The sequence below is a fragment of the Leucoraja erinacea genome, chromosome 26 (genome assembly GCF_028641065.1).
Source record: "Leucoraja erinacea ecotype New England chromosome 26, Leri_hhj_1, whole genome shotgun sequence".
In the NCBI taxonomy this organism is placed as follows: Eukaryota; Metazoa; Chordata; class Chondrichthyes; order Rajiformes; family Rajidae; genus Leucoraja; species Leucoraja erinaceus.
Window position 1 is genome coordinate 18,166,586 of NC_073402.1, and position 15,514 is coordinate 18,182,099.

The 15,514-nt window shown below is 39.8% G+C and overlaps 1 protein-coding gene across 8 annotated transcripts in view; it reads left to right on the forward strand.

Moving 5' to 3' along the window:
- Window positions 1-15,514, forward strand: part of LOC129709733 (transcription factor AP-2-beta-like) — an 81,254-nt gene that overhangs the window by 11,989 nt on the left and 53,751 nt on the right. For 4 of the 8 annotated variants that reach the window (XM_055656267.1, XM_055656269.1, XM_055656270.1 and 1 more), the window contains one exon: window positions 5,488-5,532. The exons of the other annotated variants lie outside the window; for them this stretch is intronic. In XM_055656267.1, coding sequence (XP_055512242.1) covers window positions 5,488-5,532 — 45 coding nt within the window. The remainder of the gene's footprint in view (window positions 1-5,487; window positions 5,533-15,514) is intronic. 8 annotated transcript variants of the gene reach the window in all.

The window sequence follows — 15,514 nt, forward strand, 5'->3', positions numbered from 1 at the left end:
TTCATCTCCAAATTTGAGGAAGGACATTCTTGCTATTGAGGGGGTGCAGCGTAGGTTCACAAAGTTAATTCCCGGGATGGCGGGATTGGCATATGTGGATAGAATGCAGCAGCTGGGCTTGTATACTCTGGAATTTAGGATGAGAGGGGATCATATTGAAACATACAAGATTATTAAGGGATTGGACATGCTAGAGGCAGGAAACATGTTCCCGATGTTGGGGGAGTCCAGAACCAGGGGCCAGAGTTTAAGAATATGGGGTAGGCCATTTAGAACAGAGATGAGGAAAAACTTTTTCACACAGAGAGTGGTGAATGTGTGGAATTCTCTGCCTCGGAAGGCAATGGAAGTAACTCTCTGGATGCTTTCAAGAGAGAGTTAGATAGAGCTGTTAAAGATAGCGGAGTCAGGGGATATGATGAGAAGGCAGGGACGGGGCACTGAATGTGGATGATCAGCCTTGATGGTGCTGGCTCGAAGGGCCGAATGGTCTACACCTGCACCTATTGTCTATTGTCTATATAAAAAATTGATTTTATCCGTTGAGTTTCACAAGTTTATTTAACAGTTCTCTCTTTAAAAAAACTTAATCTTAGTTGTTTTCTCTTAGTCTCTTAATATTTAACTTTTATTGCTCATGTTTGTCTTCCCAATTTTTCCTCTTCTCTCCAAAGTCTTTCTATTCTTTCCCGCCATTTCCACTGCCGTCTACGTATTCTGTGTCCCTTTCCTGTCATTATATTCATTGATAGTGTTTTATCAATCATTCTGTTCGTTCTTTAATCATATATTTTCCCCGACACAATTTAAATGCTTCCTATAACTCCTCTTCATCGCCACTTGATATTTTTGGAAATTGACAAGCTTGGCTTCAACGGTCACCGGTCTCCGTAGTTGAAAATCAAACCGTGCTTATAACTCGAATAGATTTATTCAAAATCCAAAATCGGGAAAATCGGGAATAAAACTGTGTCAGGTTATGAGGCAGAGGGAGAACCCTGATACAACCGGTGTTTTCTTGGAAATGATGAGAGCGAATTAGAGATTGAACTGTGACCGGGGCATTATGAGTGAAAGTGGAACTAGCTGACTATGGAAGAGGCAGCTGACTTCATAACTCGTCAAGTTTCACGAGGAATGTTCCAAGGAGCTCAATGTAAACGCTCTCCTAAATCTCGGAAAAGCCGATAAGATGTTAAATTTGGTAACTTCAATATAAATAATTCCTTCAGTCGTGTTTAAAAGTGTAACACTTTAGTCGGTCTTATAAATGTGTTTATAAACGGACTGTGGAGATTTAGTGGACAACACACAATGCAAGGAGAGTTATTCGAATTCATGTAATTTCATATAATGTGAACTGGAGTTTCAATACGAGTGATTAAAGGAGGAATGGTTTTACATATACATATACATCCATGTGTGTGTGTGTGAACTGTGTGTAAACAGGCTGGAATATGTGTGTGTGTGTGTGTGTATATATATCTATATTTATCGGATTTAGTCTGCATCAAAAAGAAACAATTGTTATTGCCAATTACGCTGTAGAAAGAGCCAGTATAGATTCCGCGTAAATCCCACGCCTACAACTAACAATTAAACCTCTTCAATACCAGACCCAACCAGATACATTTAGCTGGAGGTGTTTGAACGCTACTGTTTTAATTAATTTAAAGTGCTCCGAAACTGAATAGACGTTGGAGCAGAGACAGGAAGGCGGTCTAGAATAGAAGCTCAGCACCGGCCGGACAACATTTTGGCCGACTTTTAGAAGCAATAGAGTTTGATCGATTTCATTTCTTCGTGCAAACGGATTAGAAATCGACGTGTAATTCGCTCTTCCGAACAAATCTTTAAACCTCAAAACCCCCCATTTCGAAACGGCTTTATACTCAGGCATTCCCCGTTGATGGTTCTGTACCTTCCTCATTAATTTAATTCCGAAAATACGTGTAGAACGTCTCGAAACGATCGGCGGAATCTATGCATGTTCAACCAAGCTGGGAGTTTTTTATTTTCCACATATGAAAGCCACCTTGGCAGAATAGCTGGCTCATCTCCGCGCATTTACTACTTAAATTCCCCTGGGGTTTGTAGGGTGCTGAGCTCTGACCGGCTCTTGGGAAATAGCGCTCCCTAACATAATGTAGACTAGAGGGAGGGAGAGTGAAAATGGGCGGGGGAGGGAGAGAGAGAGGGAGAGAGAGAGAGAGAGTGAGAGAGAGAGAGAGGGGGGGGGGGTGGGGGGGAGTGGGAGGATGGTGGGGAATGGGAGCTTAAAATTAAAAAAACGAAATATATCTAGTAAGAGCGAAATGCTGTCAACTGGAGATTAAGCGGCTACAGAAATGGACAGAATGAGTCAGAAATTCACATCAAAATGAAAATACGAATGTGTGAAAAGTCAGCAAACCAGCAGTGACTGGGGGGAGAGTGGCGGCGGGTGATAGATGGATGTTCATTAACCCTCTCCTGGGCTCGTTTAGTTCTCATTTCTGCTATTAGCCCCCGCTGAGCTATTACAGCCTCAGACAAGCGGCCGCTGCGCGGGTCCCAACGTCTCAGCTCGCCTGGGTATTGCAGCCTGTTAAATACTCTGCTGCCTGCGACCACTCTCAGGCTGTGTCTGTACTGCTCCTGTGGTCTCTCTCTCCCTCTCTCTCCGGTCAAACGCCGGTAAGCTTTACTCGGCAGCCGGCCGAACGACAGAGTACCTCTGTACTCTAGAAAATACTCGCATTTAAATGGGCAGGTTCACTCTTTACATCATTATTTAATAAAATAAACAGAGATGACTTCTACCCTCCTTAATAGCTGAGTTGTTGTCCGAGTGCTATTTTCTTTTACGCTTCTTTGCGCTTCTTTTACGACAGGTTATTGTCCTGACGTTAAGTTTCATACGGTAGACAAAAAATGCTGGAGAAACTCAGCGGGCGAGGTAGCATCTATGGAGAGAAGGAATAGACGACGTTTCGGGTCAAGACCCTTCCTCAGGCTCAAAGTTTCATACCATCATTTTCCGTACACTAAAAGGCGTGGGCGGTGTTGAGTCCACTTTTGAGAGAGAAAGAGGACTCATACAGCACAGTTGCAAGGACTAGACTTGACTGCAGCATTGTTCCTTTGCAAGACTTCCTTAATTTGATCTAAGCTCGAGCAAATATTAATCGTGTTCATTTCGATCAGTGCTTTCGCGGGATAGGTAGCTGCTGAACATTCTTGGTACAACTCTCGCTAATGCCAACAAGCCATACGACGGAGACTGGAATAATTTCTTTGATTACTGTCGGCGGTTTCAACTTGCAAATTACACGAACAAAGCCAAAGCCGTGTATTTTCATAAATGTCAGCACAATGACTCAATTATGGTTACACGAGGAGTTGAGCTGCCGAACGAACGGCTGAGTTCAGGCCGATGTGTAGTCTGAAGAAAGGTTTCGGCCCGAAACGTTGCCTATTTCCTTCGCTCCATAGATGCTGCTGCACCCACTGAGTTTCTCCAGCAATTTTGTGCACCTTCGATTTTCCAGCATCTGCAGTTCCTTCTTAAACACATGTAGTCTGAAGCGGTTCACAGACGGGTTTAACGTAAATTTCTTTCATGCAGAGAGGGGAGAATTTCCCCAGCACTTTCAGTGAAAGGGTTACCGACCCTGCATCTGTCGTGTGGCTGTGAGAATCAGAGGCTCCACGCTTACTGCGCTCCTCACACTGATACTTCTGTGTTGTATTAGTGAGGCTGATACCAGAATCCCAAAATAAGAGCATGCAGGTTTCTAAAGTTTAATATCTCACAGCTTTGATCAAATCCCAGCCAGAACCAAATGGTGCTCGAGAGAGATTTAGTGAAAACAAATGCATGGTAGCGTATATTGGAACGCCCCTGTTGCAAAGATGTAACAACAGTGTTTATTTCACATTGATTGCCACTTGATGGTGAAACGGCTGCAAGTTCAACAGTCCGTCAGAGCGTGCACAAGATATTTACATAATTGTCCTGCACAAATTAATATTGTTGTTTCACGTGGCGTCCAGCTTGGTCATAAATAGCTGCTTCTCATAATAAAACAAAACTTATGTTTTATCGCCTCAATTCAAACGGCGCAATTGAGCACGAATTCCTACCAGAAATAAACAATTACACATCTAATTTAACAAACTCTGAGCAGCCCTTTCATTTAAGCGCGCTTTATCTCACATACGATTCGGATTAGTTTGCTGTTATAGATACCACGCTGCAATGACATTCCTTGTTCACATGAAGCTCAGAGTAAACAGTATAGTTATGATAGATACAACGATGCATCCTGCAGAAACAGCGGAATAGTTCACCCACCGTAGTGCAACTATGAAATCTTGCAAAAAACGAAATGACTCTGAAGAAGTCCTCTGTGTTTATCTGCACCAGAAAACGAAGTTAGCAGATAAAGGAGAAAGCAAGTCAACATTGTCCAAATAACCATCCATACTAATTCTGTAAAGTACCTACAAATGTATGCAATGGAAAATGAATATTCATAAACTCTGCAGCTTATGTAAATTGTTGCATATAGAAACTGTCCTTGAATGATTAGTTGCTACATGCATCATATAAACAAAATGGTGACATGGAAAAGCAAATATGAATAGATTATAAAGATACACTAAGAAAAATAATGGAAAATAACAAAATAACATGCTTTCTCTCTCTCAGCACATGAATCACCAACAAGGCCTTTACTAAAAAAAACTTTAAACAGCTTTTAGGAAATACATTTTTTTAATTACATTTCTCTCACTCATTTGGATAGGAAAAAAATCCACAATCAAAACAATTACATCGAATAAAAAATTCTGAGCTGGTTTTCTCAAACTCAGTAATAAAATCAAAGAAACTCCATCAAAAGGATACTTTACTCATGGGATATATTGTGTGAATGGTGTCTGATGGAACACCCCATCCCTTTAACAACCTTGCACGGATGCCGGATCCATTTGTCCTGCCCACCCAATCCTAGAGTTAGGCGAGAAGGCATGGCAAAGCTTGGTGGCTTGAGCCTCAGCCACTGTGCTTGCAGAGCTGCCTGACACAAGGCAAGGCCGTGTGCAGAGTTTCATCTGCTCTCGCTACTTGTGAGCCTTTGTATGTGACTTGTAGAAACAAGGAACTGCAGATGCTAGTTTACAAAAAAAAGACACAAAGCACTCGTGTAACTCAGTGGATCAGGCAGCATCTTTGGAAAACATGGATTGGTGACCAAGGGTCCTGACCCAAAAAATGACCTATCCATGTTCCCTTGCAGTTACTCACTGAGTTGTTCCAGCACTTTGCGTCATTGTGAATTGCTTTATAGTTTTGTAAGAGTTTGTGCGGGAAATGTTTAAAATTCTTTAAATAGCTTTGAATAATTTTAAAAAAATCTAGAAAACAGTTGAAAGTGCTAATAATCCAAGACATTAAAACAATGTAAAAGAAAATCAACTTGCCTTTTACTTCTGAACTTCCAGGTTTGGAATCACTATCCAATGGGACATGCTGGGGTCTGAACCAAGGTAATGTATTTATGAGACCCCACCATAAATCCATCATTTCCTCAATCGCCGTACATTTGGGTTTCTCCACATGGAACCCAGCAGCCAAGTGGCTTCTACCATTCATCTTGTTGTATGTGGGTACCTAGATCCACAGGGTAGCCAACGCTTGGCCTCAGCCACACCAGTCCTGCCCAGACACACAACGAGGGAGTAGAAAGGGTGTACCCTCAATACAATGAGATTCAGTGGATATTTTTAAGGTAGAGAGAGATACATTTTTGACTAGTACAGGTGTCAGAGGTAATGGGGAGAAGGCAGGAGAATGGGGTTACGAGGGAGAGATAGATCAGCCATGATTGAATGGCGGAGTAGACTTGATGGGCCGAATGGCCTAATTCTACTTCTATCACTTATGACCTTATGACCTTCATCTTTATTTCTATGCCTAATGAATGTAACATTCTCTTCATCTCCTCCAAGAAATGTGATGCAACAAAAAAATGTCTCACTATAAAGGTGGAGCTATAAAATTGTGTCCCATTCTTTTCAATGCTTTGATGTCCATCAAATGAGAACAATCCAGTGGCTGCTAATCTGCTTTAATGGCAGGAATATATATTTTTTAAATCTTATGAGAAAAAAAATCTTTGAAATGCTTAAGAACAGAAAAACAAATAGGAGCTGGAATGGGTCACCAGTCCGATCCTCCAGGCTTGCCCTTCCATTCAATATAATCACGGCTGAACAATGCTGGCCCCAACTCTTCTTCTGTGCCAGTTCCCCATCACACCCGATTCTTCGACCTTTTAAATGTTTAACCATCTTCACCTCAAATATATCTAGTGATCTCACCTTCACCACTTTGCACTTAGATTCACTTATGTAAACCTGGGTCAATCGTGAAATGCAGGGAAGATATTTGTTTCGAAGGAAGAATATCTCCATTGTGAATAAATGAAAATTGTCTGACAGAAATTCATCCCCAATCAAAGCAGCAGATAGGATTATGGCGTTTAAGAGGCTTTTAGATCGGTACATGGATTGGCATGGGATAGATGGATATAGATTGATGTGTAGGCAGAGGAGATGTGTTTAACTTGGCACCATGCTTGGGTACATATATTGTTGGCCAATAGGAAGTACTGTATACTTTTACAATATAGACTTTGATTATACTATGTTATATGTTCACAGCAATTCAATCAGAATGATTTGGTTTAGAGATTAGAGTTTAGAGATACAGCATGGAAATAGGCCCTTCAGTCCACCGACTCCATGCCAACAAAGATCACCCATACACTAGTTCTATCTTACACCCCAGGGACAATTTACAGAAGCTAATTAACCTAAAAACCTGCTCATCTTTGGAATGTAGAGGTAAACCAGATCACATGGAGGAACTTTACGGTCATGGGGAAAATGTACAAACTCCGTACGGACAGCACCTGTAGTCAGGATCGAACCCTCGCTGGCATTCTAAGCAGCAACTTTACCACTGTGTGCCGCCCGCAATATTTGTCCACCATATTCATACACATGCCATTTATATGAATGTAGTGCATATATTTATTCATTCAGAATGAATGTCTGTAAGCTATGGTTCATCTGGCTTTGAGATCTGCGATCAGATATTCTCTTTTTCTTCTGCTTTGATGCCAGTAGAGAGCCTGGACCATTGAAACAAGTTCCTTTACCTTCAATGACAGGATGTATGTCCTCTACACATCTCCAATTCTTCTTCGACATATTGGAATGCCGTGGGTGATGCAAATACCTGATAGGTGCCATGAGAGCACGTTGGCAAGAAATGGAAGAAAAGTACCAAAGTGGTGGTTTTCTAAATTAATCTGATAAATTGTGTTGGTGATATCAACGCCACATATGGTGATGAGGAGAGAGAGAAATGCTTTTAGGCTTCGTTTGAATAAAGAAATAGAAAATGCACACACCCATATACACACGCAGACAGACACACTTACAGGCAAATTCTGTAGTTGTCTGACAAAATGTTCAGTCATTATTAGATATCTTCACTTACTTGACTTTTCCTATTTAGAATGGGAGTCAAGTGGTTTTCTGAGCTTTTCAAAAGATTTTTAGAATTTTTGTTGTGACATCCTACATTTAGTCATGGAGTTATGGAGTGGCCCAACTTACCCACACCGACCAACACATCCCATCTACACTAGTCCCACCTGCCTGCCTTTGGCCCATATCCCTCTAAACACGTCCTATCCATTTCAAGTAATGACATTTAGGAACGTTTTAATATTTTGGACAATTTTTGACTGCTCGGTACAGTCAAGGTCAGATTTAACTTTTTTGACCTGCAGTATGATCTTGGTAGCTGGTATTTAATGACATTTACTTTTAAAAGGTGGTTGGACCAGAGGAGGTGGGTGCTGTTTGTTGGATTGCCAGCCTTCCGGTTTCCACAGATGTCTCTCCTCTTGTGGAGCGTGGAATCTCCTGGGCTTTGTGCCAATGGCAAACCACCACCTATCTTTGATCAAGCCTTTGGATGACTAAATGGTGGAAAGCCTCTGGCTATGGGAGATGCCTGGAAACAAGGGTGGTCTCTGGCCTGAGCTTGGACACAGGGAACTGGTGAACAAGGTGGGTGGGCTGTGGTTGGTGGGGTTCATATATTCTGGGAAATATAATAGTCAAATGTCAAATGTTGACTGGGAGCCAAAACAAACAGAGCAAATAATAATTGCTTCAAACACTTTAATCAGCAGGTCATAAATGACACTCCCAGCTTTCTCCAATTCTCCACTTTTACTTGAGTCTTCAGAACCCGATCAACTAGAGCAGTATCAAATTAACTCGCAGCCTCAAGATCCTGGTCTCAAGATCCTGGACTGCAAGCAACATTGGTGTGAAATGATCGCTTTGGGTTATGTCAAACAAATTGATCATCACCTTCAATAATGGGTGAAAATCTCAACCAGTGTCAACCTGATGGAAAGCGCCAGAGGGAAGGAATAGGTGATGTTTTTGGTCAAAACCTTTTGGGTCCGAAGAAGGGTCTCGACCTGAAACGTCACCTATTCCTTTTCTCCAGAAATGCTGCCTGACCCGCTGAGTTACTCTAGTATTTTGTGTCTATCTTCTATGTAAACCAACATCTGCAGTTCCTTCCTGCACATGGAAAGAGCCAGTGTGAGTGCAGCTCAGGGCAGGCATGTGTGAAGATATAGGTACTGGAGAAACCAGAAGATGGTTAAGGATTTCACTCCATTTCCCTAAACTGGGATTTATCTAGACTCCTGCCAAGAGGACACTTGACGCTGAGCCTTCAGTCAAAACTGTGCAATGCTTCAAATGGCAATCAGGGTTTTGGCTGAACGCTAAACCAAGGCCAAATTTCTCCCAGGAAAATATTTGGTGGCAATGAGAGAGAGAAAGTTACAAAGTTCTTACTCCTACATTTCCTTACTCTGAATCCATGGTGAACTGTACAATATCTACCAAGTACCAAGCAGAGGGCAAGGAAGGAAATGGCTTAAGTGCTGTGGTGAAAATGAGGGGAGTATATGTAAAATTGAAAATACTATACACTCAACATTTCAACAATAACCATGGCAAGAAAATAAGAATTGGTGGTGAGGTCCATGTCCTTATATTGGATTAATAAATATTTGTTGAGATAATTTAGGTGGTATGGTAGACTGTGAAGATGATTATCAAAAATTGCAGTGTGATGTTGATCATCAGGATAAGTCGCCCGAGAAATGACACGATTATTTTAGATATGCGCAAGGTGTGGCATTAGGGAAGTCAAACCAGGGGTACGACTTTCACAGTGAGCGGTATGGCCCTCGGGAGTGTTGTAGAACAGAAAGACCTGACAGTATAAGTACAGAATTCCTTGAAAGTGACAACAGAGGTAGATAGAGTGGCAAAGAAGGCTTTTGGCAGGCTGGCCTTAATCATTGAGGATATTGACTAGAGAAGTTGGGATGTTATTTTGTATTTGTACAAGACTTTTGTGACGCTTATTGGAGGATTATGCAAAACGCAATATGACAGAGTAACTCAGCAGGCAGGGCAGGTAGGACTTGATGGATTGAGTTATAGAACTGAGCAATCTAGGACTCTATTCCTTGCTGCGCAAGTGTGAGAGGAGTGATCCTGTAGAGGTATATAAAATTGTGAGGAGAATACATTGGAAATGTTTTCCCAGGATTGGGGAAATCAAGAACGAGATGACATAAGAGGCACGGACTAAAAGGGTCGAGATGGCCTGTTTCCGTGCTGTAATTGTTATATGGTTATATGGTTATATTGTTATAAGAACCTGAGAGGCAACGTTTTCACATAGAGAGTGGTACATATGAGGGCCGAGCTGCCAGTGACAGTGAATGAAGTGGCTTTTGAATGACCCATTATCATAGCTAGCTCAGTGCAACACTGGCTACTTGTTAACCTTGGCCCTCTTTTGGAAATTATTTTCTCAGACATAAGAAAAATAGAAGCAGAATTCAGCCCCTCAAGTTTGTCATGTATCTCAGTTGTAAATAATCAATTTCCCCCATTTGTCCTATAATTACGTACCCTAATTTGAGATTCTCTCAGTTGTGGACACATGTTAACATTTACCCTGACATACCATACCCCCTTTGGATTTACATATTTTAACAAGATTACCCTTATTCTTCAAAACTCTAAAAAATAGATCTAATTTCTTTAGGTGCTAGTGATAGGACAACTCTCTCATTCCAACAATAGTACAACCGTCGAGTATATTCCAGTGACCTGCAGGTTTGTAGGTTAACTGGCTCTGTAAACCTTTCTGTAATATGGTAATATGTAGAACAGAACTAGTGTATGGGTGATCGCTGGTCAGCGCTTACTAGGTGGGCCGAAGGCCCTATTTCCATGCTGCATCTCTAACCTAACCTAAACTAAACTAAATTTTCATCCCAGGGAAGCTATGGGAAATGTTGTGCATCAGGCCTTTACATCCACGTTTGAAACTGGTGCTTCATGAGTATTAATGCCCAACCCAAAAACTCTGCTATGATGCAGAATTTATGCCATTATAAGCAGCCAACCATGAAAATCCTAAACTTCACCTCAATCATTCATCATGGAAGATAATATAAACTAAAAATAAAATGGTTAATTATTAATCTGAATTTATTGAAATCCTCCTTGATTACAAATATGAATTTTACATCCAAGCCTGTCCAATAAGTCAATTATGTTTCTGCACAAAGCATAGCACCTCAAATATAACTCAATACAGAATCATTGTCTTTGGTGCCCAAAGTTCTCTTCACAAATCACTTTACTGAATCTAATTTGCATTGGAGTCAACTTTCTGATATAATATTAAATTTCAGTTTAGAAACAGAAACATAGAAATTAGGTGCAGGAGTAGAGGCTATTCGGCCCTTCGAGCCTGCACCACCATTCAATATGATCATGGCTGATCATCCAACTCAGTATCCTGTACCTGCCTTCTCTCCATACCCCCTGATCCCTTTCGCCACAAGGGCCACATCTAACTCCCTCTTAAATATAGCCAATGAACTGGCCTCAACTACCTTCTGTGGCAGAGAATTCCAGAGATTCACCACTCTCTGTGTGAAAAATGTTTTCCTCATCTCGGTCCTAAAGGAATTCCCCCTTATCCTTAAACTGTGACCCCTTGTTCTGGACCTCCCCAACATCGGGAACAATCTTCCTGCATCTAGCCCGTCCAACCCCTTAAGAATTTTGTAAGTTTCTATAAGATCCCCCCTCAACCTTCTAAATTCTAGCGAGTACAAGCCAAGTCTATCCAGTCTTTCCTCATATGGATTTATTCAGTTTTTTAAAAATTGTTTGTATATGCCTGACTCAAGCTACAGACTCTAAGCTGTAAGATAAAAAGTAATGCTACACCACCAGCAATTTGGCCCCACATCAGTCACAGTGTGCAGGTCCAATGGAATGATGGTAACTTTGATTAGAGGAGCCTATTCCACAAGACCCAGGTGTGCAGGAATGATCCCCGCGGCCTCTTCTTCAGGTGATAAAGTGCTTACAGAGCAACTGTCATTATTGCAGCCACTCCATCAATGTAGATGAGAGAGACCTCTGGTCTGGAAGAGCTGCTGTGAAATTTAAAATATTATTCTGATAAAGAGTAGTCACAGTAAGAACCAGAAGGATCAAATCTTTTGTGGTGAATTCCCTCTACATATAAATAATAGACTCTCTAACTGCCTTGGAATAACAATTTTCAAAGCAACGTTCATCTGTTACACGCACACAGTTTTGTCAGCTCCACTTAAGGGACCATCCAATATTGTGTTAAGGCACTGAGGAACAAACACTCTTTTGTGTCCCATTGACAATGATTGCATTGATTCGTGGCAACTTTAAAACTGAAAAGCTCATATTTACTAAACCTGGATGACACATTTTCAGCTATGTTTACAGCTCGTCTGACACAATCACCTCTAAAGCAACATTGCAGGAGGTTACTGTATTGCTCAATTAAGCTAATCTTGTTCAAATTAAAGTGCTACGCGTTGATTACTTATAAAAATGCAAAATCAGATTGCAGAAGTCCAGACCATGGACATTTGTATCCACATGCATGTTAAAGCAAAAGTTCTGATAAAAACATTATTTTGCAATAGATCTGATTTTGTTTATTGCCTTATTTTTTTTTGAGCAAGACAAATCCAGTTTAGTACCTTTGACCAGTTGGATTCATACTGTTGCAAGTGCAACCGTATTGCCACTTGCTTGTGCTTGTTTCTTCTGTGCAATTCCCCCAAAGTGTGTGGATTTTGAAGCATGAATTATGCTCAGTGCAGCTCAAGTTTCCATGATCTTTTGTGCTAGTTTATTTAAAAAAAACCATTAAGCTTGCTGCAGGCTCTGTCCTTAAAGCTGGTCACACCACCAGAGTGAATTAATTGCCATTGAGAGTTTCTGTTAATTGCATTTTTTTGCAGGCCCTTTACAAAACTAAAAATTAAGCTGGATCTTTTGGGCTCAAGGACACACTAATAGGTATGTTTTAAATGGTTTGATTGTAATTTTTTTCTTAATTCACCGTGAAGTAGACTATTGTATCTCAATCTAATTAAAACAAGTTTTTTAAAAATATTTTGAAAGATAATTTCTAGTAATTTACGATCTGGTTACTTACAGTTGTTGGACTGTGATTGAGAGGCTTACTTGTGAGAAATCCATTTCACTTGTACTAACCAGATTTTAAATCTCAGCAGCTTTAAACCATAACAAGGAATATTGTTAAAGAACCATTCTTAAAATAATTATGATTTTCTGTTGCCCGATTGCACTAGTTTATGATAGATGTTATGTTACAAATAAAACTAAGCAGAAAATCTGGGGGGAGGAATTCATTTCATTTTTGGCATAATATTCCCCCGCAGAATGTCCAATTGTAGCCAGGCTGGAGGGACCAGCTCAGATATTCAGTGCAGATGGGCTCAAGTATTACATCATTTTCATGAGATGTCAAATTCGCAAAAAAAGTTTCATCAGTGCCAAATATTATCCAGGGCTTCCCAAAGGATTAACATCTATTAATTTGCAGTGTCAAACATTTTAGGAGACATTCATCATTCTAATTAATCTCACATTAAATATGCTTTTGTTAAGCATTTATGGACATAAACTATTAATCCATCCATATGTTTAATTAAAGCACTGCACTTGCATTAATTCCCTCAAACTCTCCGTTGTGCAATGAATTGCATGAGTCAATTATTTATTTCATTGGCATATTGTTGGGATAAGTTAAAGACACCCTGTCACAGAGGACTGTCAAAGCCATTGAGCTCAGGGTAATAGGTTCTAAAAAGGGAATGAAAACAAATTTAGTAAGAAATAACCCACACGACTTTAAACTGAACTCATCGGTTCAGTACAAAGAATCATTTAAATATCAGATGATGTTAATAAATTTAGATGCGTATTTTATCAGTAATTGCAGTGAGGGGCTGGGCTGACAGAACATTCCAATAACATACAGATACAAATAAAATATTTTAAGCAGATGAACTCCACTAACAAAGTAAATAAAATTGAAATGCTCGAAATTATTTTTTAGCTTTCATCATTTAAAAAAGGGCAACAGTTGTGTCACGGAGAAGCAGGAACTAACTGGTTTAAATTTGTAAATTTAAAATCAAAACACAGTTTTTGGAACTGTAGAGAGGAGTCCTCATTTGTTACTATATTAGTGGAATTAAGTTCATTGGTAACTACATTAAATAGAAAAGCCAATGAAATTAAGTATCCCATGCCATGGCAAATTGCAAGCTTAGGTTGTCATTCCTTCTACTGTTAGATTTGGTCTCAGTGGTGCCATCTGAGCATTGAGGTTCACTGCATTCCTAATGATGGAAAGAGGAATACAGAAGGGGCTGCCCCCTATCCAGTCACGTATAATGTTCAGCGACACAAGCAGTTGCTTGTGGAGTACATTTCCATGCTCCGAGAGATAATGTGAGCAGAGCATTTTATCTTGTGAATACATGATCTTGAAATGAAATGAGAATGCTTAACGTGAAACAGCACAGCATAGGGGCAGGCTCTTCGGCTCACAGTGTCTGTGCCAAACATAATGCAAAGTTCATATCTTCTGCCTACACGTGATGGTTATCCTCTCTTCCCTGCATATCCATGTGCTATTGTATGATAAAACTAAAATCCAAAGCAGTGGAATAAATGTTGAGAAAGTTATACAGCTTTTAGGGCTGAATGTCTTCCATTTAATCCATCTAACAGTAAAATAATGCACTATGCAGTTGGCTTTTATTCAGGGCACAGGTCATTTGCCACAAATATCATAAATGTCATACACATGTTAGCAATAGTCACTGGGGAATTCACATTGCAATATGGAAATGTTTATTCCATATTAAATTTTCAGATTTAGTTTCAATCCCTATTTAGTTAACAAGAATGTACAGCTTCAAACATTCAGTGAACTGGAAAACACTAGGTACGCCTTTGGATTTTCAAATTTGAACAAATGGGGTTGGCATTCAGTCTTCCTTCATTTGTTAGTTATGTTGCTCATCATGCTTCTTTTAAAATTTGTTGGATAAATGAAAATATCTGACAGCACATAAAATATGAAGATTCCTTATTGGACTAAATCTTTAATTGCCCTGACTATTCATATTTTGTTGTCAGAAATGTTAATTTATCCAATGAAATTACGAGTTGCTGTAGATTAGTACTTTTGTTTAATTTTATGGATTTTATTTGTTGAAAGTCTGATTTTTGATCAGTGTAGTGCCTGCAGTGCTAAGTGGTTGTTGTATTGGTATATTGGGGATCTGTACAGTTTGCAATAATTACTGATTCGTGGCAAACAGCAGCAGATGGCTTTTATTCTCATTAAGAAAACAAGCAACATATTTTTGTTGGAATTTATTCAAACACTTGCTTCGCTGTGAAACTAATACATGCATAAATATGATACATAAATTAATTTCGGTTTGGGGAAAAATGTAATTTGTAAATTAAATAAGGAACTTTGCTATTCTTTTTCAATTCCCCTTGTAATTAATGAAATGTTTCCTTTAACTTGTAACCCAAAAAAAAAAAATCAGTGTTAATATCTCCGAAGGAACCACAGGTCTTTTCAGAAAGGATGTGTAATTGTAGCTATTCAGGGTGGCCTCCTGTTCCTGTGTGCCTGTTACACATCCCAGACACCAGTACACTTCAATCCAATGTACTTGCAAACCTGTTTAATAACCGCTTGCTGTCTTGTTGTAGCAGAGGCCAGGGTATAAGCAGCAAGGAAGGGCCGACTTCCAGGGAAGAAACATGTTAGATGTTGCATGTTTCATTCTCCCCCTGAAGTGATCATGATAATAAGATTCCTGTGCCTTAGAAATCACCCACGCCTTCACTAAATGGTGTTCAAGTTGACCTTTTGGAATAATTACAAATAATATCATTCAAATATCACATGTTGACTTAGTGATTATTATTAGACTATTTTATATGT